Genomic DNA, 25,978 nt, shown 5'->3' with positions numbered 1-25,978 from the left:
ACACACACACACACACACACACATTCATATACATACAAACTCATGATCGTCATCATTTCTAAGACAGAAACCATCAGTTCCCCACACCCCTTCTGTTTATTTCCTGTATGTGTGAGCACACAGCACCAATCTTTCGCCCACCCGTTTTCAGTTGACCATAAACACTTCTGCCTGTTACAGCCCCCAGCAATAGCAGGCGGCCAAAACCTGAGTGCCAAGGAGAGAAGAAGAAAGAAGAAGGAGAAGAGAAACACTGAATCCCTTTAAAACCACAAGGAGACTGCTTAGTTATTATCTAGTACTGTCTCAACCCTCCCCATCCTTTGTTCTCTTCTGGCCTTTCTATCTGCATTCTGCCATCTCCATCTGATACTGGCAAATGCTCATACGTGAGGCTGAGGACAAAAATAAAACCAGCCTTCATTAGATATCTGTTAAGCGTTTGATAGTTTATTTAAATCTCTTTTATTCAAAACCTCTCCACGAGCACCATGTTGATTTTCTACTTATAGCCCACCTCTAACCTACACCAATCCACTAATACACTCAACGACCGATCCTTTTCCATGCTTTGCTCCCTCTCAATGGAAAAGGCGCCCTTTTTCCTCTCAGTCCCTGCTCCTCTTGTTGCCATGGCAACTCTAAGTTCAGGCTGTTAGAAATGATGGGGAATAAAAAAAGAGGAAAAAAAAGGGAGTGTGCACCCTCAGCGGGGACCTGTGCGTTGATTTGCAGTTCCAGCCAGAGTGCGAGGAGAAAGGAGAGAAAAGAGGGAGGGAGTTAAAGATAGATGGATGGATAAAAGGAATTTCAGGTGGAGGCTATTGGGGAGAAAGAAAGAGAAAAGAAGACAGGAGAGGAGGAGGAGCACTTCAAAGTGCTGCGGTCTTTACTTAACACGGTGCTAATGTGCTCCGCATATTCATGAACTACTGTTAAACATCGCCCGCCTTGACGCTTCGGCATGAGAGATATTAAATGTGTGAGCGTGTGTGTGCATGCGTGTGTGTGCTTTAACCACACTGGGTGCTCAGTGCCAGCATTAAATTAAAATTGGATTGTGATGCATTGCAGTGGATGTTAGTAACCCACGGAATAAAAGAGAGGCGAGAGAGCAGCGGAGCTAAAAAAGAGAGAAGAGCAACAGAGGTGGAAACTAAAGTGGAGGAGAAATCTAAACCAAATCAAAGCGCTGAGATGTCTAAGTTAGGACAAGAATAGCAAACGGAAACTCATTAAACTGCCATTAAACCTCGCAGTCTCTTCTTCCTGTAGGAGCACAGTTGGTGTGAGTAGCGGAGATGTGAAACCTCTGAAAAAGCCTGCACTGGCCTCACAAGTCTGCTGTAGTCCAGTTTGGCCTAAAAGTTACATTCGGTTACTGATGCTTGACTCGTACTCTTTCCTCAGCTGCCTTTCCAATCAGTTCTGCCCACTGGACTGTCAAATGCTGCTAGGGCGAGCTTAGCCTCTGGAATTCAGCCAGTCAATAAACCCTCTGTGCCTTTGCCAAGAAATAGCACATGAACCAATCAGGCTGCAGGAAACACACCACCCCTGACACCTGTCGCCGATCAATTTTGAGCCACGGTGCTTGATGATTGATTCAAAGACACCTATGTGCCCTCCGCAGACACCTGATTTGAATCCTGACTTCAGCTAAAACAAAAGCCGAGGAGCACATTTTTACAATGTCCCTCCTCTGATCTGTGACATCCCCTTGTCAGCTGACCACCCCATCCAAAGGGAGGGTGTCAATTGGAGTATTGATCCACTTATCGCAAGGGAGGCAGTGAACACAAGAGAAAAATGGGGACATGCCAAACACAACTTAAATCGCATTGATTACCCACAGAAGTTCAGAGAAAATCTGCCAAAGCAAGTGTATGCCCGAGGATCCTCCGCCCCTCTGCCTCACCCTCCTTCTTTGTTCCCATCTTTTCACGGTCTATCAATAGAGCATGCTGACATAATAATGGACACAGATGAACACTGATAGGGAGGAAAAAATAGATACAGGTGGACAAAGCGAGCGTGACAAGAAGAATATCTGCATGCTTAAAGAGTAAAATCTCTACCTGAGCCGCCGAACAGTGCCAACGACCATCCATGCCTCCCTGACTGCCTAGTTCACACATAGTAGCTGCACTCAGTCCTCACACTCTCTTGCAGAAGATTCAACAGCTTGTCTGCTACTTTCACAACTGGAAATCACACACACATGTACTCACACAAACTCTATGACAGCCAAACATGCTCCATTGGTCTAGTTCTATTTAAACACATCTACACAGACACGCGAGCATACACCAGATCAGGCTGAAGTTGGCAGGCTGATGAAGAGATCCTGACGAGAGAGGAGAGGAGCTAGCTCCACTACTGCAGATGGTGAGATAGACTCATACACCGCCTGCATTAACAGCCTATCACTGGAGCTCAACCACAGACAGGGAGGGAGGGGGAGGGAGAAGAGGAGGGGGGGGGGGGTGACGAGTAAATATGGAAAGATATGAAGGGAGAGAAAGAGCAAAGGGAAAGCGAAAATAACCGAGGGAAGGGGGAGAAAGTATCACCAGAAAATCGATAACAAGTAGAAGAAAGGCAAGATGGAGACGAAGATGTGAAAGATGTATAGATAGCGATGCAGGCAGAGAGAAAAAAAAACAGACGGAGAAAGAGGAGAGGAGCGAGCGAGGCATGAGACGTGGAAGTGCCTGGGTCAGCTGATTCCTGTAGCCAATTGGGCAGAGCTCCGAGCCTCGAGTTTCTTCCATCAGTCTTCCCATCAAACACAGGTACACACAAACACATGAATGCGCGCAAACACACATCCACCGACAGACAGGGAACATCAAAACCAAACTCGAGCTCTGTGACTCAGCGCAGCCTCTAGCATAAACACTCACACAAGCTCTCCCTCTCTTCTCCTCGCTGGTGCTCAGCTGTCATGCATTATTAATCCCTTCCACTTTTCAACACGCAAAAAAAACCCACGAAAAAAGCCTCGACACAGTGTGGACGTCAGGAGGAAGCACATAACATATTCTTACTGCACAAAGCACTGACGGCAGGAGCAAACCCATGGGGTAACTGAGGCAGATCCACTGAGAGACACACGCAAACTTGAGGCGTGTGCGAGAAACCGGCAAATTGCTCGGACCCATTGCACCTTTGTAAGACATTTCTCACTGCCCCTCCTCTGATGCAACGTGCTGCAATACAACTTATTGTTCCCGATCCACCTGAGTGTATGCGCGCGCGCGTGTGTGGATTCAATGTTTTATGTGTGTCTTGGTTAAGGCCAGATTGGTTGCCAGGCAACACTAGGCAGCCTCAATAGGGAAGCTGTAGATTCTTCTTAAACAAGACAAACACACATACTCACAAAAATAGAGTTTGGGGGGCAACTGGAGTGATTTGACTTGCACAGACGAGCAAACGCCCGTGCTGCGGTATATCGAGCATATAGTGGGTCTGACCCACTTCTCATGCTGACTGCACTGCATAGCTCCACATCCCAGATTCAGCACTCACATCAGTAAATCACAGGCGCAGGAACAGTTCGCTTAAATCGCATACACATTGAGAAATTGAGCAGTGAAGAGTGTGAAAAGAAAGGCCCTGTGACAGCACTGTCACTCTGCAGCACTATCCCTCCAGCTCTCATATCCATTATTGATGCCTGAGGCTTAGCTCACAGCTCTCTGCGTTCTATTATTTATGTCTGAAACAGCTGGCGGTTTATACACAGAGGAGCTAGTCTCTGTGGGAGACTGGCTGGGAGAGAAACAAAGCAAGCAGCGGGTAGTGGGGCTCACTATCTCCATGGCAACTTGTATCACTTAGAAAAAAAAAATAAAATCTTTTTTTCAGTGCTGCTGGCGCACAGTTTTATAACACAGGAGAACTGCAGCACACAGACGCCCACTAAGAGCCTGATAACATCTCTGTAGTGATCTGAACAATAGAGGCGTCTGCGGTGTACCTGCTCACAATGTATCCTCTGACATTAGCATCGACTCTTCAGCTGCTGCCGCTATAAAAATGCCACAATAACAATTTTGTGTTTCTATTGTACCATTTGCATCAGTTTACATATTATGGGAAAGCTATTACATCCTCCACTGGCACAAACAATTCTCCTGCAGTAATTTAGAAGGGAGGGACCACTTAGCGGTAAATTTGCCATCTAGTCTATTTCTGTGATTGTGCTGGAGCAAAAAGTGAGCCTTCTGTCCATTAAAGACAAACAAACAGTGCTACAGGGCAAATAAAAACCTATTAATCACCCAATATAATTAGGAAAAGTGCCTATGGTATTTCCTGGAGCAAAAGCTATGTTTTTTTAAAGATATTGGACTTTTTAGTTTTGTGGCATTATTTCCTCTATTTGCGGATATATAACTCTAAATAAATTTTGTATATATCCCATGAGCCGCAATCATAGACCCCATACAAAGATGAATTTGCAGTTTACAACATAAATTTGATGAATTTATGTTATTTATGAATTTATTTATGAATTTATATTCAAATTGTTTCTGCACGAGGTCGCTCCCTGTTGAAAGGGAGTTCTTCCTTCCTGCTATTGCTAAGTGCTGCTCATAGGGTTCGACTGGGTTTTGGCGTTTTATGTCTAATCTACCTTGCAATTGTTGCTGTTAAATAGCACTACAGAATACCATATCTTGCAGTGCCAAGGATAGCCAACATGCTCAAATCAAAGTTTAAAAATGGGAAACTCCAGGGTGATATCACAGTGGCTATGTCCAACTTTTATATACAGTCTGTGGCTGCAGCAGACTTATAGATGATAAGACTTGTTCAGACTTTGATTCCCTTTAAAGTCAGGTGAAAGACTTTGATGCTGGAGTATCCTAATGCCCAAGGGGCCTAAGGAGCTGACGCTGTAATTATTATATTTACCATCTGAGTTTTATCTGGAAACTTTTTTGTGCTATACACCCTGTCAGATTACTGCTATGCATGAGAAAAAAACTATTTTTTTCAGTTCTCATCTGCCTTTGAGTAGCCCCTGGGGAGTCATCATTGTCCACCTTGTGCTTCTAGTTAATTTTAATTTTAATCTACGATGGGTAATGCACGCCCTAACAGGACAATATATAGCAGGCAGAAGGGAAGTAATGAAGCACAAATACTTTAATATTTTCAGGCATTTATACTTTACTAGTCTATTTTTTTTAAAATAGGCTCATTACTTTTTATTTAACACATTTGAAAGAAGATATCACCTCACATCAGAGCACACCTTCAAACACCAAAATGATATGAGTCACAATGGAGGGAATAACTCAAAAAAGATAACCCTACGGGTGTATCCATCATCAGGGCTTATTGCATACAAATAGATGAAATTTATAGTAATTTATGCATCATTTATAGTCTATACTCAGGGATTTAAATAGCTAGAATGATCTGAAACAGCATTCTTGGTGAGACTAATCTGGTAAGACTAGTCTGTAAGTTGTGATTGCAGTACTTCTAGCTAGCACTACGGAAACAGAGGATAAAGGAAGTAAATTTGTTTTTTGTTTTTTTTAAGTGGCAATTTATTTCAAACGCAACATTTCTATCAGCTCAACAAATATCAGCCAACGCACAAAATGTTTGTGTGCAGTTTGTCACACAGCGTGTCTGCTAGCTAACAGTACAGCTACTGTATTTCACTCAGAGATGGAGAAAGATGTGAGAAAGACAGGATGGGAGAGAAAGAAAAGAGGTTATATTTGAAGGTAAGGACAGATCAGTGATATCTGACAACCTGAAAGGCTTCAAGCTTCAACATTCTGCAAAACAAACTGACGTATTTCTAACTTTGTATTATTCAAAGTTATATGAAAATACTCAGCTGTTTAGTGTAGGATAAAAAGTTTAGCTTACTGTAATGTGGTGAATGTAAAGCACTGTGCTGGACTGGAGCACAGTGGCTTGGTGTTCTTGGTCAGTGTTAGCTTACATAAAGGGTAGCAGAGATTAATTTGAATTTTAGCTGATGATGCTTAGAATTATTCACTTAAGTTCAATCTCCATCTAACTGTATATTGTCTTGTATAAAGACAGCACAAACAGTATGCTGTCAGTGTAGGGGATGGAAATCAGTCAAGATAGCTTGTTGAATATATCTGCTTACATCATGTTGAATTCATTTGTGAAAACCCACAAAGAGCAGTCAACCTCAGCAGCAGCACAGGTCAGCTGATGACAGCTTGTACATTAAGAAAGACTCCTGGAGCTCCAGTTTAAACCCTGACGGCACACATTTTTCTGTTTGGGTATGGAGGCAAAGTGAAAAAAGTCTGCATTCCCATGTACTAATATTATTTTATTATTATATTAATATAGCACTTAGCTTTGCACAAAAATAGCTTGTAGAAACGTTGTCCAAAGAGCTACTTTTCAGAGGCTCTACCTTTTACAGACATTAAAGAACGTAGGTATTTTTGCCATCTCTGATAATAGCATGCTAAATATGGAACTGAATGGCAGGAGGAAAAGAAGATGACCACAGAGAAGATTAATAGATGTAGTGAGGAGGAGGACATACTGAGGGTTGGTGTGAAAGGGGATGATGCTAGGGATAGGGTGAAATGAACTGAGCAGTCAAAAGTAGAAGAAATCTGACGTATTATCCAGTGCTTCTTATTATTATGTGAAACACTGCATATGAAACGTGGTCCATGAGTAAAGTGAGCGGAGCTCTGAGCGGAGTATAAAACAATTCCACTTTTCCTGTTATATCTTTCCATCCTTGATTAGTGGGCTGTGGCATGCTAATCCTCTTACTGAGCGCTAAAAGAAAGTTATCAAAGCAAATTACCACTTTTTAATTACCTATTGCCACACGAAAGGAAGATATCTGAGGAATTACATTGGAACAGCAGATCTTTATGTGACCACACAGATTGGATTTAATAGGTTTTCCTCGCATGAGATGACAAAGAAAAGCTTGATGGTGCTCTGACCTGCGGTGTTCCACCCTGCTTCCTGTTAGTGGCTGTGGTGGTTGTGATGTCACTGATGGACGGGGCGGAGTCTGAACGGTTGCCTCCGGCCGAAGCGCTGGACTGCGGGGTGATCGAGGAGGATGGCATATCGCCGACAAGACGCGCGCTCCCCTCCACTTTGATGTGGGGGTGCCCCTCAGCGGCCATGTTGAGGATGCGGAGGCCGTTATAGTAAAGGCCAGCCAGCTGTCCCTGGAACATGGCTGCACCTCGCTCGCCTCCACCAACGCGCACTGTTGTCTGGCTGTTGAAGATGGTCAACTGGCGGCCTACGCAGACACACACAAACACCCGCAACCAAACACACATAGAAAAAAGGTGGACAGGCGCACGCAAATACAGCCACACGCACACACACACACATTCCAGTGGTCACATACGTGCGTACATACACACAAAGTAAGTGTTACACAATCCACCACCCCAAAGCCATGGTGAGAGGATGGGATAGATTATGCATGGCAGAGCAAAATCGAAGCCGTGGAGAACCGTGGAGAAGGCTGAGGCTGAGAGAGATAAGAGTGAGAACGGAGAACCAGAGAAGGAGAAGGGGGTGAAGAGACTGAGAAGTTGACGAGGAGGATGACGAGGCAAAGAACAGGAGGAGGAGGAAGAGTGAGCAGATGAGAGGAGTCAGAGGGCCCCGAGAAGACGGGGCTGACAGATGGTTGCTATGGTGATGGCTGTGCGGCACGACATTGTATTTGAAGGAGCGACAGACAGGCAGACAGAGAGACAGAGATCTAGAGAACTGTTGTCACAGCCCTATGAAGCATGCACAGGTTATAAGCTCTAGCACTGCTCACTGTTAAAGGGACTAGAGTCTAATTTAAGGAGCTCTGCTGAAGTTTAGGAGGAAAACTTTTACATTTTTTCAAAAAGAATTGCTCTATTAGTCATTTCAAATTTACATAATTCTTACATGGCACAATACTTTGCATGTACTTTAATTTGATTACAAATTTTTTTTTCAACATATAGTCTTTAGTAAAATGCTTTATCGTTTACAATTTGATAGGAAACAAAATTATTTAATAAAGCATCTTTTATCAGTACTTCTTTTCTATTTTCTGATTTATTCACATTTAAATCTCTCCATCGTCCCTTTAACCTGATATTATCAGATACACACTAACAAGATACGTTCACAGGCACTACAGTTTACACAGTATTACACACTACAGCTGCCCAACTTTTAAATACTTAGTTATGGATTTAGATTTTTAGATGTTAGTTGATGGTGCACAATAAGTCAACTGTCTTCAAATTGTATTTTTTAAGCTGAAAGTTTTAAGGAATTTTAATCAGGGTTTTTACCTTTGTCGAGTAGCCAATCGTCAACTACTCGACCGAGCCGATAGGGGATTCGCTGTCTGGCGATGGCCAGGCGCTCGTTATCAATGTTGCCTTTAATTTAGAGATGAAAACACAGTAGTAATTACGCACATCCAAACTTGGTACAGGAGCTGGATACAAAAAGAACAGCAATGAAAAGAAAGTAATGGTCTGCTCATTGTTGGCATGTCACTGTGTTAAGGTCAGCTTGAAGAGAAGAAGAGCTGAATTCACTACGTTTCCACTGAGCGGACTCTTACTCTCTGTTCATTGGGTTTAATTTAAAGAGACATTTCAGGGGTTAACATCTGCAAGAGCACAGGGAAATAATGTTACAGCTGTCACATACTGCCTATATGACTGACTGAGTTTAGTGTTACATACTCACACACACCTCACAACAACTAGCATTTAGCATTTTGGCTATGAGCTACCTAAAGCCTCATTGTGTTAAAGACTACTAACTAAGATTACCACTTTAAATATAAAACCCAACAAATATAAAAACAAATACTATACTCAACAAAATACACTTTTTTCTTTTTCTTATTTTTTACTCTAGTTAAACATTTATCTCCAAATATGACATGTTTTTAAATTATTATTTGACCAAAAATGCACCAGCTGTTATTATTTTCTTTTATGGTGAGAAAAACAACTGTATTGAATATTTTCATAAATTACCTTTAACACTATTTAACAGGCCTAACATAACATAGCTGGCTAGTATACAAGCTATTGTAAAAATTACCTCATTTTATGGTTTAAAAAGTCATGTTTCATGTCAGATCACACATATTTCATTTCAAACACAATAACATAAAACAAAGCTGCAATTATATGTCTCAACCTCAGTGTTTGAATATAAACATTGAAAGAAAACACTGATTAGAAAGTGAGTTGAATTGGAATAAAGTATAGCTGGCGCTGCCCCCAGGACAGGCAGTGGTGTGATGAGTCAGAGGGTTGGGCCTATACGTGCGGGGCAGGGCCTACCTGAGGGATAACGCTCTATGACCGGCAGGTCGTCCAGCTGGAGGGTCGCATTGCCACCACTGCGGGTGAACCGAATTACGTGGTACTTCCCGTCGTTGACAAACTTGGAGCTCTCCTCGATGTTGATATCGTCAGTGCCGACATTAAACACTACTCTAATGTTGCCTTTGTCCTGAGGAGGAGGAGAGGTATGACAACATTTTATCAGATGTGTAAAGGTCAGGATATTACCAGTTTCATGTGTTTTGGGTATGCACAGCAGAGTGTGTGTGACCACATATTTGTGTATTAAATGGTGTAAAAGGACCTGATAAGTTTCACCAAAAACCAAAAGTTGAAAGCAGACAAACAAAGGGGTGGACAATGAAAACCAACGCTGTATGGTGAATTTAAGTACTTGGCCCATGCCTGCTTAACCAGCAGCTGCAACTGATTCAAATAACTTCAATTGTTTACTCAGAATGATAAAACTATTTAATCAATGCTGAGATAGAGCTGGGCTTTGGGTAGATGACCTTTGAACCTGGATCAAAATCTGCTCAGGTTAGTGACAAGTTATGCTGTTTTCCAACTTCATCTTGGATCAGTAAAGGAATCAGTCTTTCGCATTCCAGTCATAGTCTAGACAGAATTGTCACACATAATGGCCAGGGAAAAACTCCAATCCGGCCCAGTGAACAGTTTTGGAGGAGGATATACATTTTGGACTTTTAACTGTATTTTCATAAGTTTCACACTTTTTCCTAATGATTAAGACCACGGACATTTATACTATAGTAACAGATTGACAATTAAATGACAGAAAATTTCCTGTTTTTTTAACTATTGACTACAATAATTAATGTTTTGTTTTTTTGTTTGTTTTTACAATGAGTCAGGAGTTAAAAAAGATAACTTTTTTGTAAATTAACGAAACCTTTCCAACTTTCCACATCCTTCCATTTACTACAGCTGAATTTCTTTATCCTGTAGAAAGATTGAGACATACTGTTGCACCTCTTTTTTTTATATTAAGATACCTCAGGGCTTAAATGTGTAATTAAAGTTATTTACACTAACATAAAGCCTAGTTAAAATCGACATGAGCCATATGTGGTCCTCAATGTTAAAATAACTTTGAGATCCTTGGTCTCGAGGATGACATCAGTTTCCTGCCAAAATAAGGTTGTTTTATATTGTAAACTATACCAATGATGACATAAAATAACAGCTATAGCAATCGTTGATGGCTTATTTTAATGATCGTAACACTGCTATTTTCATAGTCCTATTTGAGCAAACAAATGCTTCAAACTGAAACTGCTCTGTGATATTTCACGATTTTCTGATATTTTACCGTGCAACAAATAAAAGCTCGATTATGAGGATGTGAAATCTTGTGAAGGTGTTATCAACCATTGTAGAGATAAATGTGAGAATTTATTTTAGGAGGTATTGCTCACCACTTGTCAAGTACCCAATGCTGGGATGTTTAATAATGTCCATGTGCCTGTTATGACTGTACAAGTGAAAGTTTATGAGAGCTTGCTGGGACAAGGTTGATCACTGAGGGCACCAAGACCCTCAGTAAAATACACAGCTGAATGCAGTTTTGTTGGCCTTAATTTATACTTAATTATCATTTTAAGAGAACATGTTGTGCTTTGTCTTATTTTCTGTCCTATACATACTGCTACAATAGTTCACGGTCATAAACATGGCTTAAGTTTCAAATAATGAAGTCAGGCTATGAACAAGGAACCCTCATGATCCCAAAGCTAAAGCTTCATACTGCTCAGCTAAAGACAGTTGTTCTACTTTTATGGGGGATATCCCTGATATAGTCATCTCGGACAGGTGGCTCTCCAAACCTTCTGTTTGTGAGAGAGCCAATCAGAAGAAAGTTGACTTAAAGAGAGAACATTACCAGATTGTTGGCTGAACTGAGGTAGTTCATAGAAACCTTCTATAATATAAATAAGGAGCTGGAAATTAGTATATTAGGTCCATTTTATGCATGATCACTAATTTTTACACTAAAAATCAATTAATGTAATTATGCAGCCCGGAATCAATAAACAAATAGCTTCTGTTACTGGAAGGGAGGAATAAACGTGTTCAACTCTTTCATAGTGCGATATAATTTCCTTATGAGAATTCATAACAAGTCTTTTTGGTTTAAACAAGGAAAATACACAATCTGTAAAGGTTTTGCCATAATTACATGTGTCATTTGGAGTGGTGGACCATCGTATTATGATGAAGAGTGAATACTGTTAATAGATATTGAATGCACACAGTTCTAATTACAAGTGTTGTTACTGTAGCAATAGCTGACTAAATGAATACAAACAAGAAATACTACATGAGAATGATAAATCACATAAACCTTGACAAATTGTTGTACTTACTATCTGCAGCTGAAGGTAGTCTCCCAGGCCGGATGCGCTGTCCACCCGAAGCAGAATGGCATGTTTCTGTTGAGTGCTGAACCCGAGGGCAAGCCGGTCAGCCCTGGTGCTGGGACGCTCATTAGGGGGCCATGTGTAAATCACCAAGCCTCCATCACGGGCAAAGATATAAGTGGTTCCAGCTGGTCGACACAGATAAAAAAAAATGTAATTACAGGTAAATCTGTGTGTTGTGATGGTGTTATCTGCCATCACAGTTCGACCACTCCAGCTGGTAAATCTATGTTTTGGTAAATCTTTTAAACACAAGGAGCATATTGGAAAATAATAACAAAAAACTTAAAATGTCACAGCTGACTGGCCTTTTCTATTCTGACAAGTCCTTCTCCAGGCTGTTTCCCAAATTACTTATCACCATTACTGCAGGAGGCTGACTGAATAAGTGACTCAACCAAATAACAAATCATATAATTGTTTGACTCATAGGGTGACTTAAAAACCAACATATATCTCTCTTCTAAGGTTCTGGAGGATGAATTAATGTTTAAAGCTAGAGAGCATGGAGACATTTTTAATCTAATGTTACACATAGACACGCTATAGAACAGCCAGTTGAGGGATTGGTATTTTTTTACAATATCAAAATCAACAGTTGACAGTGCCCTCCTGTGGAGGCTGAGAAAAAAGGCATAAGATGATGCTGTGATTTGGTGTTTCAAAGCAAATCATTCGACTGCAGCATTTTCACATCTGCAGTTCTGCACCACAGTGAAGATTTGATTAGGTTTATTTCTTGCAGTTTAGAGAGTCAGCCGCTGTGATTCACCTAACTCGGTTAAATCAGATAACAAACCTGCTAACAAAAGGCAAATGCATGATGAAACCAGCATGATCCAAATGCTGGTAGATAACGTTTTTCAAGTTGGTATCTACTTTGAATACAGCAGATAACAAACTCTACACTTGAGCTGTCTGCACCACAAAAAAATAACTGTAATCCCCCCTGGGCCTGGGAAAGACCATAAAAGCAAAGACTCACCATCGTTGCACAGTGGCCCGGCGTATGAAGTCATGCTGCAGTCACAGGTGAAGCCCTCCCACTGCTGCAAACAAACTCCCTGATTTGAGCAGGAGTCTTCTTGGCAGGTAGTGCTGGGTCCTGCAGTGACAGATGTGGTTGGTTGGAAGGGTGCAAAAGTTAGGGAAATAGAAAAAGACACATGGATTTGGTTTTGTGTGGAGCCCAATGTGTTTACAACATTATTCGAGTACAGTGTGGTTATTTTTAAACTGCATTTCCTTGAAAAACTTTGCAGTTTCAAATGGTTGAATAGGCTTTTTGTGCTGTAATGACGTTATTATTAGTAGTATTAGTCAGACTAGGATGTTGTGGAAAGGCTCCCATTCTTTAGCTTTACACTAACAGGATCCAGTAGAAACACGAATCAACCTAAAGTGTGTTATTCAGTGAAAAGAGCCAAATGTGGAGAGCATGCAGGTGGTGAGGTTAAATGAATGGGGCGAGGACAGGAGGGGAAATTAAACATAAGAGAGCAGAGTTATGTTTAAAGGCCTTCATCTCAATACTCTTCCTTGAGCAGTCGGTCACCATTCTCTCCCTGCTTCATGCTAAACGACTCAGGAGGAGGAGAATGTCAAAGTGCTAAACTTAGCTCTCCTTCGTTGCCCTCAACACAAGGCAAGGAGGAAAGAGTGTGAAATGATTCACAAATTGAGTATTGAAGTTGAGGTTAGGAGTCAGTAGGAGAGAGGTTAGAGAGCATGCTGCAAGGTGGTGGAGCTGTGGTCAGCTCAAGTCAAGCAGTGGTAATGTTGCTACTGTGATGAAATCACTACGGTGGCTAGGAGAGGATAGGTCTCCTCTGACCTTTGACTCTGGATCACTGGGATCCACACAACACTGGACACCACTGGGTAGTTTTAAACACACGCACACACACGCGCGCACACGCACACACACACTCACACACACGCGCACACACATTTCCTCAGCATCACACACACACAAGTGTCTCTTACATGCTCGCACAAAGCGATATACCTTGCAAGTCAGCTTTCATCAATGTAACTTTTGTCAGCCAAACAAAAAAGCAAACAAGCAAATTAAGTTAGATGGTTAGTCAATGCACACAGATGCCTGTGAACTACTGAAAGAGTGGATCAGAGAGAGAAAACACAATGTGCAGAAAGACTGAGGAGGAGATGAAAAGAAAGAGAGTAAAGTTTACATCTAACAGGCCAGGAGCTGGGTTAGTGGGTTATGCTAATAACAGAGAGCATGATTTAAATGAAAACTGAAAGAAAAAGCAGTTGGGACACGGGGCTGGAGCAGATCTGCCGTTTTGTCTGCACCTCACCTTCACAGCCCCTCTCCACTTGTCCCATGGTTGCCAAGGCATCAGCCAAAAGGTCCGGGAGCCGTCCGTTTAGATCGACTGTTGCTAAGCAACCCTGAAATCCCTCACGGGAGTGGACAAGCTTAGGCAGGTCTCGGTACATCTCTTTGGAAACGCCCCCGATGTACAGATCACCTGTCGAGGAGCAATATAGTGAATGGCAGCTTCACAAAGCAAACATGAACTGTCTAGTTTTGCATGACTGTATCAATAATTTAATTGCAATAAATTATAAATTACTTTATCAACTAATTGATCTAATCACATAGCAGTGTTGTCACAAGTTCAGTGAGCTCAGCCAAATATCTTCAGTTAGTCAGTTAGTTATATATAGTACCAATTTAATTTAGCTTGATAAATTACACTAGGTTAATTGTTTTTGCATGTTTTTACCCTTTAATTTTTTTTTTTTAAACTGTTTAATTGCTTTCTTAATTAGAGTTAGAATAATAAAAGACACTACTCTCATATCTGTATGGTAATAAGTAGCTACCTCCAGAAGCTGGTTCCTGCAGACTACTGGATCTGCGCTGCCTCATGTACACGAAACATAACTCTCCTCACATCATATACCAAACACACCCTCCCAATTTGGTAGTCTATTTAAGCTACAAAATTTCTTACCTTTCCCTCTGACATGTCAGTGCCACTACTGCCCTACATCACTGTCTGCTGTTTGCAACCCCTTCACCATCCCAGCATCCACCTGTAGACTCCGGGGGGATGTTTACTCATCACTTCCCAATTTTATATTTAACATATTCAATGGAGTGATGAGCTCAGAGAGTGTCTGCCAAGCTGCATGCTGCTGCTGTAACAAATCAGTTTAAACGTGAGCTGTCTGACTGAACTTTGTTTACTACAAAGGCTGGAAACAGGGAGATACGGCTAGTCTCGTTCTGCTCAAGGTAACAACACCTCCAACTTCATTGACTCAGAAGTAGTCTGGCACACAACCTCCACAAAAAACAGCTAGTTTGTGTTTAAAACAAAAAGAGGTGCGCGTATTACAGTATACGGTCTCATTAATAATGCAGATAATTAAGATTTATCTCGTGTCAGCTTCTGTACCTAACTTTGAATGCCTTTATTTTTGCGTACCCTTTAGGTCAAGGTTCTTGGCACCCATGGTGGTCTGTGTGGTGACTTTGGTGTCAATCTTGACTGTGTGGAGATTGTTAGTGTCTCTGGATATGTGCACGTTGTGCCAGTGGTTGTCATTAAGAGGACTGTTAGAGTTGCCCTTAATGAGGTGTGCTCCGTTTCCCAAGTCAGAGATGTAGTGAAGGTAGCTAGAGAAGGAAAAAGAAAAAGAGAGGGGAGGGGATTAAATAACTGAGAAGTGAAAAGGGAAATTAATCGTACTTGTGATGAAGAACAACACAGGGTCATCCGCTCCGGGGCATTATTATCTGTCTTTTAGAAGCTTAATTACAAGAATAAAAAAAGAGCTGCGTGACTTGTGCATTTTTCATATCGTACACTTAACAGCCCATTTCAACCTTAAAGTCAAGAAATTTTTATTTTTTTGTTCATCGAGGATGATCTTAATAGTAAATTATAAATTTCTGCAGGACAAACATTAACATGAACAAGTAAAACTGCCTTTTATGAGTAATATTTTATATTTTATTTGACGATGACTGACTTAAGGTAAATCACACACAACTTATTGTCCAGCTCACCCTTTAACCAGCTCTACCACTATGAAGTCATTGCCGTCTCCTCTGTTGAAGAGGATAAGACCGTCTGGGGACGTCGTCTTGAACTGCATGAAGAGATGCATGGAGTAATAGGCCTGCAGCGTGGGCAGGGTGACAAAACTGGAGCGGGATCGGAAGGTGACGGGGTCGGCCACAATGCTCTTATAACCGATAACAGCATTGAGCTCGCAGTAGTCAATGTCGCCGTTCTTGCACAGGTCAATGTAGGGCATGCCGTTCAGCGTCAGGCCCTGAAGGTGGCCGATGAAATTGGAGGGCACGGCAGGCATGAAGCGTTTCTCAGTCACAATGCCCGTCTCCACATTATGGAACTCCAGCTGGGTGTGGTCACCCGCCATCTGACCTGGTGGCGGGGTAAACTTAAGAGGTGAGGGCTTTGGAAAGGTGGGTTTCAGGTGGAACTGTTCAACACTAAAACTAAAAATATTATTTATTCAACATCCTCACTATGAATAAAAGACAGACTAATACTAAAGTAGACACTATCATGACCACAATCACAATTCAGTATGATTGCTTTCAGGCACAGATGCTCTCTAAAAAAGAAATAAACCGCTTAATGTTCAACACAGAATTCAAGTGGATGTCTACACTCCAACTTAAGACCTGGAAAAAGTGTCATTTTATGGGGAGAAAACAAAAAATAAGTCAGGCTGCTGTGGTTACCTTCAGCAGGCTGCAGGTCGTCCACGGTGAGTTTGAGGCTCTTGCCACGCCGGACTACCCTCACCGTGTGCCACTCATTATCATTGAGGTTTGACCCAGCAAAGATGGTCTCTGGGCCTTTACCTACACATAGCCCAGAGCACCATTAACATATTGCATAAAGATGAGGAGAGAGACAGAAAGAGAAACAGATACAGAGAAAGAACCAGAAGAAGGAGAAGAAGAGAGCCAGATAGTTTGAGTAAAAAATTAAGGACAGAAACTGAGAAAATGGAAGCTAATAGTAGCAGGGGAAGGAGCCATTCATACCCTGGGGAGACAAACACCTCAGTGTTAACGCACTCTTTCCAGACAAACAGACATATAGACAGACAGGCTTCTTTGCAGATTTACAAGAGAGACAGATGACGTGACACAGACAGACAGAAGGATTAACATAAATGGATGTTGGGGGTGTCTAAGACTGGAGACTGTGAGTCACAACAGGCCCACGCTGAGACAATCCATCTGTGGACAGATCGCACCGCCATGACGTTCTCCTACAACCCACACATGCACAGACAGCAAATTCAGACCCCCTTGACCACCCAACAGCCCTCTCGCCTCCACACTTATACTTGTGCCTGAATGTAGGAGATTTGCTTATGCAATGCTGCAGTCAGCCTCATGGTGGCACTAGACACACAGTGGAACATCAGTGTGCTCTCCAAGGTGCTGATGTGCTGCAGAATGAAAGAAGCTGAGCTGTCCTCTCGTGATGTCTCTCTCTCTCTTTGCTCATCTACCAGCTCATATCTTCACATAGTTGACTGCACACATTTGACAGGCTGACTGTTCCCCAATCCTCAGTGTCCCCTTGCTTCTACTCTTTACAAGCACCCCACCAACCTTGAGCGCAACTCCCTCTACCTCCCAACACACACACGCATACACTTACACATACTCCCCTTCCCTCTACTTGCTTTGAGAGTCTGCTTACAGTGACCTATAGGCGGTAATGACGGGGGAGGTGAGAAGCAAACTGACCCGAACGAATTCTGCTGTAGAAAATGTCAAGCATGCCGACATCAATCACGGAGGCACACACATACGGTCCCACACAGTCACACACACATATGAACACAGGTAGAGAGGTAAAGAAATGTAGATGTACAGGCTGCCGACACGTAATCACAATTAAGTCAATCAAAATGGATGTGGTGTGAAATGTGTGTGTGTGCAATTGTGAAGCTAAAAGAGTGTGTTGGTGCACTCGGAGAGCACAGAGGGTTCCCCTGAGGAGACTCAGCTGTGCTCTGGGCATGAGCATCTCATCCTGTTACCATGGATCATTGCCTTGCACTGAGTGAGGGAAAGAGTATGTGCATGTATGTGCGAGTTTATCATGTGTGTATGCGTGGACTTTTTTGAGTAGTAACTGAATACTCAAAAAACAAGCAGACTGATGTGACAGTGAAGCAGTGATCTGTGTTAACCTGGGAGGGAGAGACAAATGCACCCACACCCACACACCTATTCTGGGTCAGCGTTAAAAAGCCATTCAGTGAGTTACTAGTGAAGGCTGTGGCGGTCAGCAAACAGCCTGTGAGGTTAAAGCAAAAGCTGAGAAATGACTCAAACAAAAAAAACACAAGGGAGGCTGATTGTTGCTTGGAAAACATAATTCAAGCCAAATGACATGCGAGACATTATAAAAGCAGGACAATGAAAACAAAACAAAAAAAAGTGTTTCATATTTCATTAGCTCCAAATAACAAATGGCTTTTCTGAAGGATACGCCTCAAATCTCTCCCATGCCGAGGCTTTTATTTGACTGCTGAGTGGACTATTTCACTGGCGCCTGCCTGTTAAATACATTTCCCCCCTTCCCCCTTGAATATCATATGTATAATTTATTGTATGCACACGGTGTGCCAGAAAAGTGGCTGCCTACTGAAATGTTCATTGAGACAACTGGTCTAAAATTGGCCAGCAGACATGCGGAATAGCAACAGTGCTGTGTGGCTAGTAGGGTTTCTATGGCAACAGCAGTCGTCCATTTCACCACCTCTTTGCCGTCACAGAGCATCCGCTTCTTTCGCTCTCTCTCACTCTCCTGCTTTCTCTGTGGTCGTGACAGAGAGAAACTCCACGTGAGGGAATTAAACTTCATCAGGGATTCAGCTCCACTCACAGCAGCATGAACAGGAACACACACTAAAGAAAACACACACACACACACACACACACACACACAGATGGGCGATGAAAAGACTACAGAATGCAAAGGCACTCACACAAGCACACACGCCAAAACCCACTAAATGAAACACTACCCAAAAATCCCTCATGTACAGTTTAGAAAGAAACAACAAGCAAACAAAGAAAACAACCCGACAGACGTCGGGATGAAGGTGCGACAGAGAGAAACAGAGGGATAACACGTCTTTTGTCTCCGGCATGAAGGAGAAGTAATTACCCTGAAGCTCTAAGTTGTATTCATCCACCAGCTTCCACTCTCTACTTCCGTACCTCTTATTTATCAGCACACCTAATTTTACTTAAACACCTCATGCCCGGGTTTCTTCTTCTCCTTTTTCTTTTCTTTTCTCCTTCCTTCAACCCCCACCATCCTCTCTCATTCTCTCTCTCTGCCATCGATCCCTCTTTGCTAAAATGGCCGACCTGGAAAACCCTGGCCCTCAGCAAAAATCGCACCTCTCCTGCAGTGTAGCTGAACATCGCACGCATATGTGCACCTCCCCCGTCAAACACATACACACATGCACACACACACACACATATCTGCACATAGACAAATGGTACAAAAATATGTTGAAAGAAGATTAAATGAACTGACATGATACACAGAGTGAAAAACAGCCACACACATTTATAAAAGCACATACACACAACGGCGCACACACGTTCTGAGGAGGTAGAGGAAAGGGGGGGGAGGGGGAGTTAGGTGAGATGGAGGATCACTTACTGGCTGTACAGTTTATCCTGATACAGTCTGGAGGGAGAGCAGAGCAGAGGGTTAATGCTGCACACATACACATACTCTCCACGCCCTGGGGATGCACACATCGACACACCCTGCATACATATACAAACACGCACACAATGCTGAGAAAACACACGCCCCTCGTTTGTCACAGGACCACAAGCTGGACCTGGACAATGTGCAGCAAATGCACTTTCTTCGATTTTTATTTTGTAGCCAATAAAAGGAAAAATCTGAATAAAGACTGATGGATTTTTACCTTGAGCACAATAAAGAGAGCGGTGTGTCACAGCATGACTGGTGTGGTCATTGGCTGCTCTGGCCTGAGCGACAGCTTCAGTCACCAATAAAAAGCGTGGGTAGACTGTGATGGGTTATGTGTGTCAGTTTTGTCTAACGACTCTGAACACATCCCATAATTTTTGTCGCCTATCCAGAGCGCGAATCTCCGTAAATGGTTGGAAGATTCAGCCCCTGTACCTTTTTTTTTTTAAAAACCCCATGATGCCTTGGTGTGTCGAGTGGCGTCAACCACAGAAAAGACGTGGCTGCAGACAACCAGAGACCAACACATGCACCCCTCTGTAAGGATGTGTGTGTTAGCATGTAAATGAATTCACGTGAAAGTGTGTGGCTGTGGAAAAAATGAGGCTGAAAAAGTGCTTAGCAGTTATCTCAGGCTGCGAAATGTGCAAAGTATTCATGTGTGTGTGCGTTTGTGTTGTTTGTTGAAGGTGTTGGGGATGCACAGGTCTGCTGGGAGTGAGCAGAGAATGCAGCTTGAGGCTTGACCCTCTGTTCAACACAAAACCAATAACCTTTAGCTGTTTATATTTGCATGTGTGCATGTAATCTGTGCAACATATCTGCTGAAGCAGTGAAATCCATCTCTTGTGCATACTTGCAGCAAAATTAGCTGAAATATTTATTGGAATTACTGAGAATTCTAATTTAAAAGGGACATCTCATGCTCATTTCCAGCTATATATTTTTAGCCTCGGACTCTGGTGCTCTACTTTTCCATTACTCTAGGTAGTGAATGAGTTCTGCATGATTCATATTTCAAATTTGTGTTCCTTTATCTAATACTCAACTTTTGCACAGTCCCCGGTTTACCCATTTCCCAAAACAATTCATTTTCACTCTCTTCTCCTTCTCTTCAAAAAAACTTTCTTTTGATTGGCTGCCCCTCACAAACAAAAGCAGTCAGGTAGGGCTTCTGTGCTCACACTAGAGTAACGGTGAGCACTAAATTTTGGCCATCGCAACAGTATATATGTATATATGACAGAAAATAAGAAAAGCATAATAGGGCTCCTTTGAGTTTACCGGGACAAAAAGTTATTAATCAACAGTTAATGACATTTCTATGCAAGAAATTACCAAGAGGCCAGTATCAGCTGCATTCCCATGACAGGTAATTAAAGTAATGCTTGAGATTCTATGTGTTTGTGAGCATCTGTGTACCTAGGTTGACAGTAAGTCGGACACGGGCCCCATCCAGCTCCAAACGAAGGGTATCTGCGGAATTACGGGAAGTGGTTGCCATGAGAACGCCATAGGCCCGCTGGGAGCGAAAGCGCAGCGAGACGTCCTCCGCCTCGGTGTGCATCACCACAGGCAACTGCACCTTCATAAACTTACTGCCGTCGTACGACAGGATAGTTGCATCTGCACATGATCCACAGAGAGAGAGAGAAAAAGAGATATGGAGAAGGAAGAGAGAGATGACGACAGAGGAGGGTGAGGTGGGTAGAAAGAGAAAAAAGGAGGATGATTGACAAGGAAAAAACACATAAGGTGGGTGGAGGGAAAGGCAATCTGATGCTGAATGAATCAGATTTAAACATGACAAAGTATGTTACTGCGTGGTTATACTTTTGCTGGTTCCCCCGCCAATACATGTTGAAAACCTTTCTACAAAATGATCCCATCGCTTTCCACTCTTAATTCATCATCACTCCCTTCGCCTTTGAGAGGAGTATGTAAAAATAGCCGCAGCTGGTTGGCTGGCCCTATTATCCGGTTCAATCAGAATGCATGGTGTTGAATGTGTTAGCCATCGTCACTGACATCTCAGACCCTGGAGTCATAATGTAACAAGCTCAGGTGAACCTGCTTTAATGTCTTTTGCATACTCATTTGCATATTCATAATCTTCTCTCCCTGCTTCCTGCTGGGGCCAATCCCCGACTGCTAAACTGTTTACCTCTGAGGACCCTATTTTTTATTGGCCAATTACATACACAGCTAAACACACTCTCCATGCCTCTGTGTCTTTATCTCTCCTCCTTCTTCCCTTCTTCTTATATCTCTCCACTCCATTCCTCCTTTGCCTTCTCTCCCCTTTTCACTCTCCCTGTTTCTGTGGGAGACGGTTTGAGCCAAGGCAAAAACAAGAGAACAGGAAGAGAGGAAGGCGTCATGAATACTGATGAGCCGAGAAGGAGGGAAAGAGAGAGACAGTGTGCGTGTGTGTGCGTGCATGTCAGAATAAGTGAGTGAATTTAAGTGTGAACAGAGAGGGGTTTAGTAAAGTGAGAGTGGGGCTGGGGGGGAGCAAGAAAGAGGGAAAGGAGGATGGGGAAAGGGAGAGAAGCTCCTGGCTAAAATGCAAATGAACCCTCATTAACTTGAGGAAAAAAAGAAGGTGGTTGGCCTGTTATATCACACATAACATAACTAACAGCCACACATACACCCGCCCCTGCGCATGCACACACATGAACACGTTTCTGATAAGGGAGACAGCTGACTAAATTTTCCTCATCACAGCACCTGACTCACTACCAGGCAAACAGAGGATAGAGGGTTGGTGAGAAGAAAAGTATGGAAGCCCGTTCATGCTGGGGAAAGAAAAAGACTGACGATACAATGCACGCTGGCTGTGTCACATACTGTTGCATCATTTGACGCCTGTAGCACACACCAGATGGACCATACAAACAGAATAAGTAAAGGATAAGACCAGCCACATTCTGCATTTTTTCTTCTCATGTCATCGATCCCCCGAAAATCCCAAAATCAGATGCCGGCTCATCTCTCAATGCCTTCTAACTTTCTTAACCTCATTTCCAACTTGATTTGTTCTTGCAAAGTTCTTAAGTAAAAAACATGTCAGGCTACTTTAAGTCACTTTGTCGACACATCCAACACAAGGTATTGGGATCAGGATATCTACATCACTGGGATTCTAATACTAATATGAACTAAACTATCTGCAACTGAACCCCCTACCCCCAAACATTTCAATAAATAAAAACCAGGCTAAACATCTGCTAACATTTGCACAGTGGTCACAATGTAACAATAAAAATATAATAGCGACTATTTGACACAGGGTTCACACACACTCACGCACACCGCCCTAGCAGCAGGGTGATGTGAGTATCAACCCCTGTTGACATTTCAAAAAAGCACAATTTATCCTAGAAAATCTTGACATGTCATCTTTTTGACTGAAAAGTAGTAATTCTTAGCCATAAATTCAAATTCGTCATTTTACTACTCCCATTATACTCGCCATTAAAATGTGTCATTAAAAAATAAAAGCAATCTCGGAGCCAGAGCGTGGCGAGCATCTTTGTTCATTAATGAAGAGCGAGGGGGAACAAAGGAGTGAGAGAGAGAGAGAGAGAGAACGAGGGAGGGGAAAAAAGGGAGGGAGACACCGCAGGTAGAAGGCATAAACATGGCCAATCACTCTCTCCATCTGCTTCTCCATCTGGGCTTCCTTTAATCCACTGAACCACCAGTTAGTGACCCCTCAGTGCACACAGAGTGGGATGAAGTAAGATATACACAGAGCTAAGGAAAAGAGAGCGATAGATGCTGCATTGCTATGATAAACATACACACTGTGGATGTTTGTCCTATGAAATAAAACATTTTCATATCAACTCCTTTCAGAAAGCCTGTGTGTGAGTCTGCATGGGCATATCTCCTGCTAGATGATAGTACAATCATCACTTGAGACGCATCAGCGGTTATGGCGCAAACAACATTTCTTCTCTTCTTCTTGTCTGACGCCCATCTCGCTTCTTCAAACAGGCCTGTATCAGTCCCTCTGCCAATCTTTCCTGCTTTCCATTTCTCCCCCGCCCTGGTCTCATACCATTTCTCATAACTCTCTCTCTCTCTGTCAGATTTTCTTCTCCCATCTCCCATTCCTCCTCATCTCCTCACCCGCTGTCATATGGCGGTTCCAGCCCGGTGAGTCCACCTTCCTCTGTCACAGCTCCTGCTCCCTGCTTTCTGCACACTTCCTCTCCCATCGATTCCCAGTCACTGCATCCATAGCACTCCAATAGTCCTGTCTGCAGCCCTGCTTCTTCCCACCTCTTCTCCTCGACCTCTGTTCCCTCTCTCCTTTCCCACTATTCTTTCTTTGGTACAGAAAATACAGCCAAAGATAGAAAACCTGCACCGTTATTATTTTTGTTGGTGAGCTAGTAGACTAATTTTTTTCATTTTTTATCTTCACCCATCCATACAGTATCTACTCCTCTTTTTATTTTCAGCTTCCTACACTCCATCACCAGGGATTTAGTGCAAAGTAAACACATCAAGACATCTGATTTCAGCATTAAAAAAATGAAATAATGCTTTAGTCACATTTTTATTTACCGTTTTATTTTACAAGTGCACCTTTTTTAATGCACCTATCACGCTAATTCAACCTGCTATGAGTGAAAAAGCATAATTCAAAGTCACAAATAACCAAAATTTTTTACAACCAAGTGATCACAACATATTTTCAGCAGCTGATTTATTTTTGATCTTAAGACTTCTGTGCTTCCACCCCACATCATCTGTCACTCATGCCTTTGGCATTACTCAGTGTTCTCAGGCAAAAAAGCAAATGACAAAGCTGTCATGATGACTACAATTTGCATCTTGACATATTATTAAATTTTCACCCAATGTGGCTGTGCATTGACTTTAATTAACTCTCTTACTCATCTCCATTGTGAAAAGGAGACATTAGCATTTCTCTTGCTCTTCGTCCCCAGTCTCCTACCCTGTTATTCTCACCTCTCTCACAGGAGCGTCCCAGGTAGCCCGTCCCAGAGCAGTCACACACATAGCGATTCCAGCCCTCCCTGCAGATACCGTTGTGCTGGCAGGGGTTGGACAGGCACTGTTTGGGCGGCTCTCTGGAGCATGAGGGCTTCACTCCCACCGCCCTCTGGGCCTCAGCCAGCCGCCGGATGTCTTTGCTCTGCCCGTCCACAAATAGATCTCTGATGCAGCCTACGTACCCGTAGTTCAACAGCGCCGTCCACACCTGAAGAAGAGGATGCCAGTGTTGAGTCATGACTACTGGATATTTGTCCAAACTCTTGCAGTGTGTGTTGCAAAACTAAATACAAACAAATAATGTTTGTATCATCACTGTACAGCTTTTATTTATTTCATCATGATGTATTTTTATTTCTTACACACTTTGCATAAAACAGGTATTGGGGTAATCTTTTTTTTTATTAATCTAAAAACAAAAAATTAGTTTAAAACTTGGTTGTTTCATCTATAATTACTAAAACCTTTTGCTGAAAATCATTCTCTAAACACTGGTTGCACATCTGTGCTCCAAGACTGCAAAATGCATAAGCTGCATTTTTTTAAAAGTTAGTTTAATAATTTTTTTATATACCTATTAATATTGTTAACATAAAAAGTTCCCCAAATATAATTTTTTAAAATCAATTTCAATCATAGGCCCGCCAGTTATTTTCTCAATTAACTGATAAAACATCAGGAAAAACAAATGAAAATTCCATGTCCATGCCAAAAGGAGAAAGAAGTATAAACAACAAAAACAAGAACATAATAATAAAATAATCTGTATATTTGGGAATATGTTTTAAATGGTAATTTTACCAGCCCAATTCACCCATTCATGCAGCTCTTTAGTCTATGCCTTACGTTTTTCTAACTTTCACATATACTCTGGTGGGTGCAATTTGGATTTCAGTGTCTTTGGTAAATACTCTACAGCATGTGGGCAGGCAGAGCTAGGGACTGCCGACCTTTCGATTAGCAGACACAAGTGCTCAGTAAGTTGTTGCTCAGTAAATTCACTCAGTAAGTTGTGGTCAGTAAATTAAATCACTATTGATTAAGTACTGGAGACTTACGGTCAGTTTTACCCTGGAGTTAAAATACTACCAAATTACTAACAATAAGAGGTGAAAGACAGCAAAAGAAATAAAAAAGGATATGTTAAGTCACTCTGTGCTTGACAAGGCTAGATGTTGCCAAGAACAGAGAGCACATGCTGCAAGCTAAAGAAATTTCTCCAATTGTGTTAATATCTTTGAATGCCAGGAGAATTGAAGACATGCTGATTGCCATGGCAAATTATTCCGTAATCTGCTGGAGGAAATCAAAAACGACCTGAAACCTTGAACTATAAGAAAACATTCAATGCAGGTGGAAC

At 42.2% G+C, this 25,978-nt stretch overlaps 1 protein-coding gene across 7 annotated transcripts in view; it reads right to left on the bottom strand.

Annotated features, from left to right (window-relative positions):
* nrxn1a (neurexin 1a) overlaps positions 1-25,978 on the bottom strand; it is a 66,842-nt gene that overhangs the window by 3,696 nt on the left and 37,168 nt on the right. For 3 of the 7 annotated variants that reach the window (XM_005736508.1, XM_013911673.1, XM_013911676.1), the window contains 13 exons: positions 24,574-24,826; positions 21,007-21,210; positions 19,522-19,548; positions 16,554-16,676; positions 15,849-16,230; positions 15,265-15,455; positions 14,125-14,298; positions 13,809-13,835; positions 12,786-12,905; positions 11,747-11,928; positions 9,357-9,528; positions 8,343-8,432; positions 6,984-7,294 (listed from right to left, as the gene is read on the bottom strand). In XM_005736508.1, coding sequence (XP_005736565.1) covers positions 6,984-7,294; positions 8,343-8,432; positions 9,357-9,528; positions 11,747-11,928; positions 12,786-12,905; positions 13,809-13,835; positions 14,125-14,298; positions 15,265-15,455; positions 15,849-16,230; positions 16,554-16,676; positions 19,522-19,548; positions 21,007-21,210; positions 24,574-24,826 — 2,256 coding nt within the window. The remainder of the gene's footprint in view (positions 1-6,983; positions 7,295-8,342; positions 8,433-9,356; positions 9,529-11,746; positions 11,929-12,785; positions 12,906-13,808; positions 13,836-14,124; positions 14,299-15,264; positions 15,456-15,848; positions 16,231-16,553; positions 16,677-19,521; positions 19,549-21,006; positions 21,211-24,573; positions 24,827-25,978) is intronic. The other 4 variants (XM_005736509.1, XM_013911674.1, XM_013911675.1 and 1 more) reach the window with 4 other exon arrangements.

Source organism: Pundamilia nyererei, unplaced genomic scaffold (assembly GCF_000239375.1).
Source record: "Pundamilia nyererei isolate P.nyererei 1_Seehausen unplaced genomic scaffold, PunNye1.0 scaffold00069, whole genome shotgun sequence".
NCBI classification, from domain to species: domain Eukaryota; kingdom Metazoa; phylum Chordata; class Actinopteri; order Cichliformes; family Cichlidae; genus Pundamilia; species Pundamilia nyererei.
This window is presented reverse-complemented; position numbering and strand designations above follow the sequence as displayed.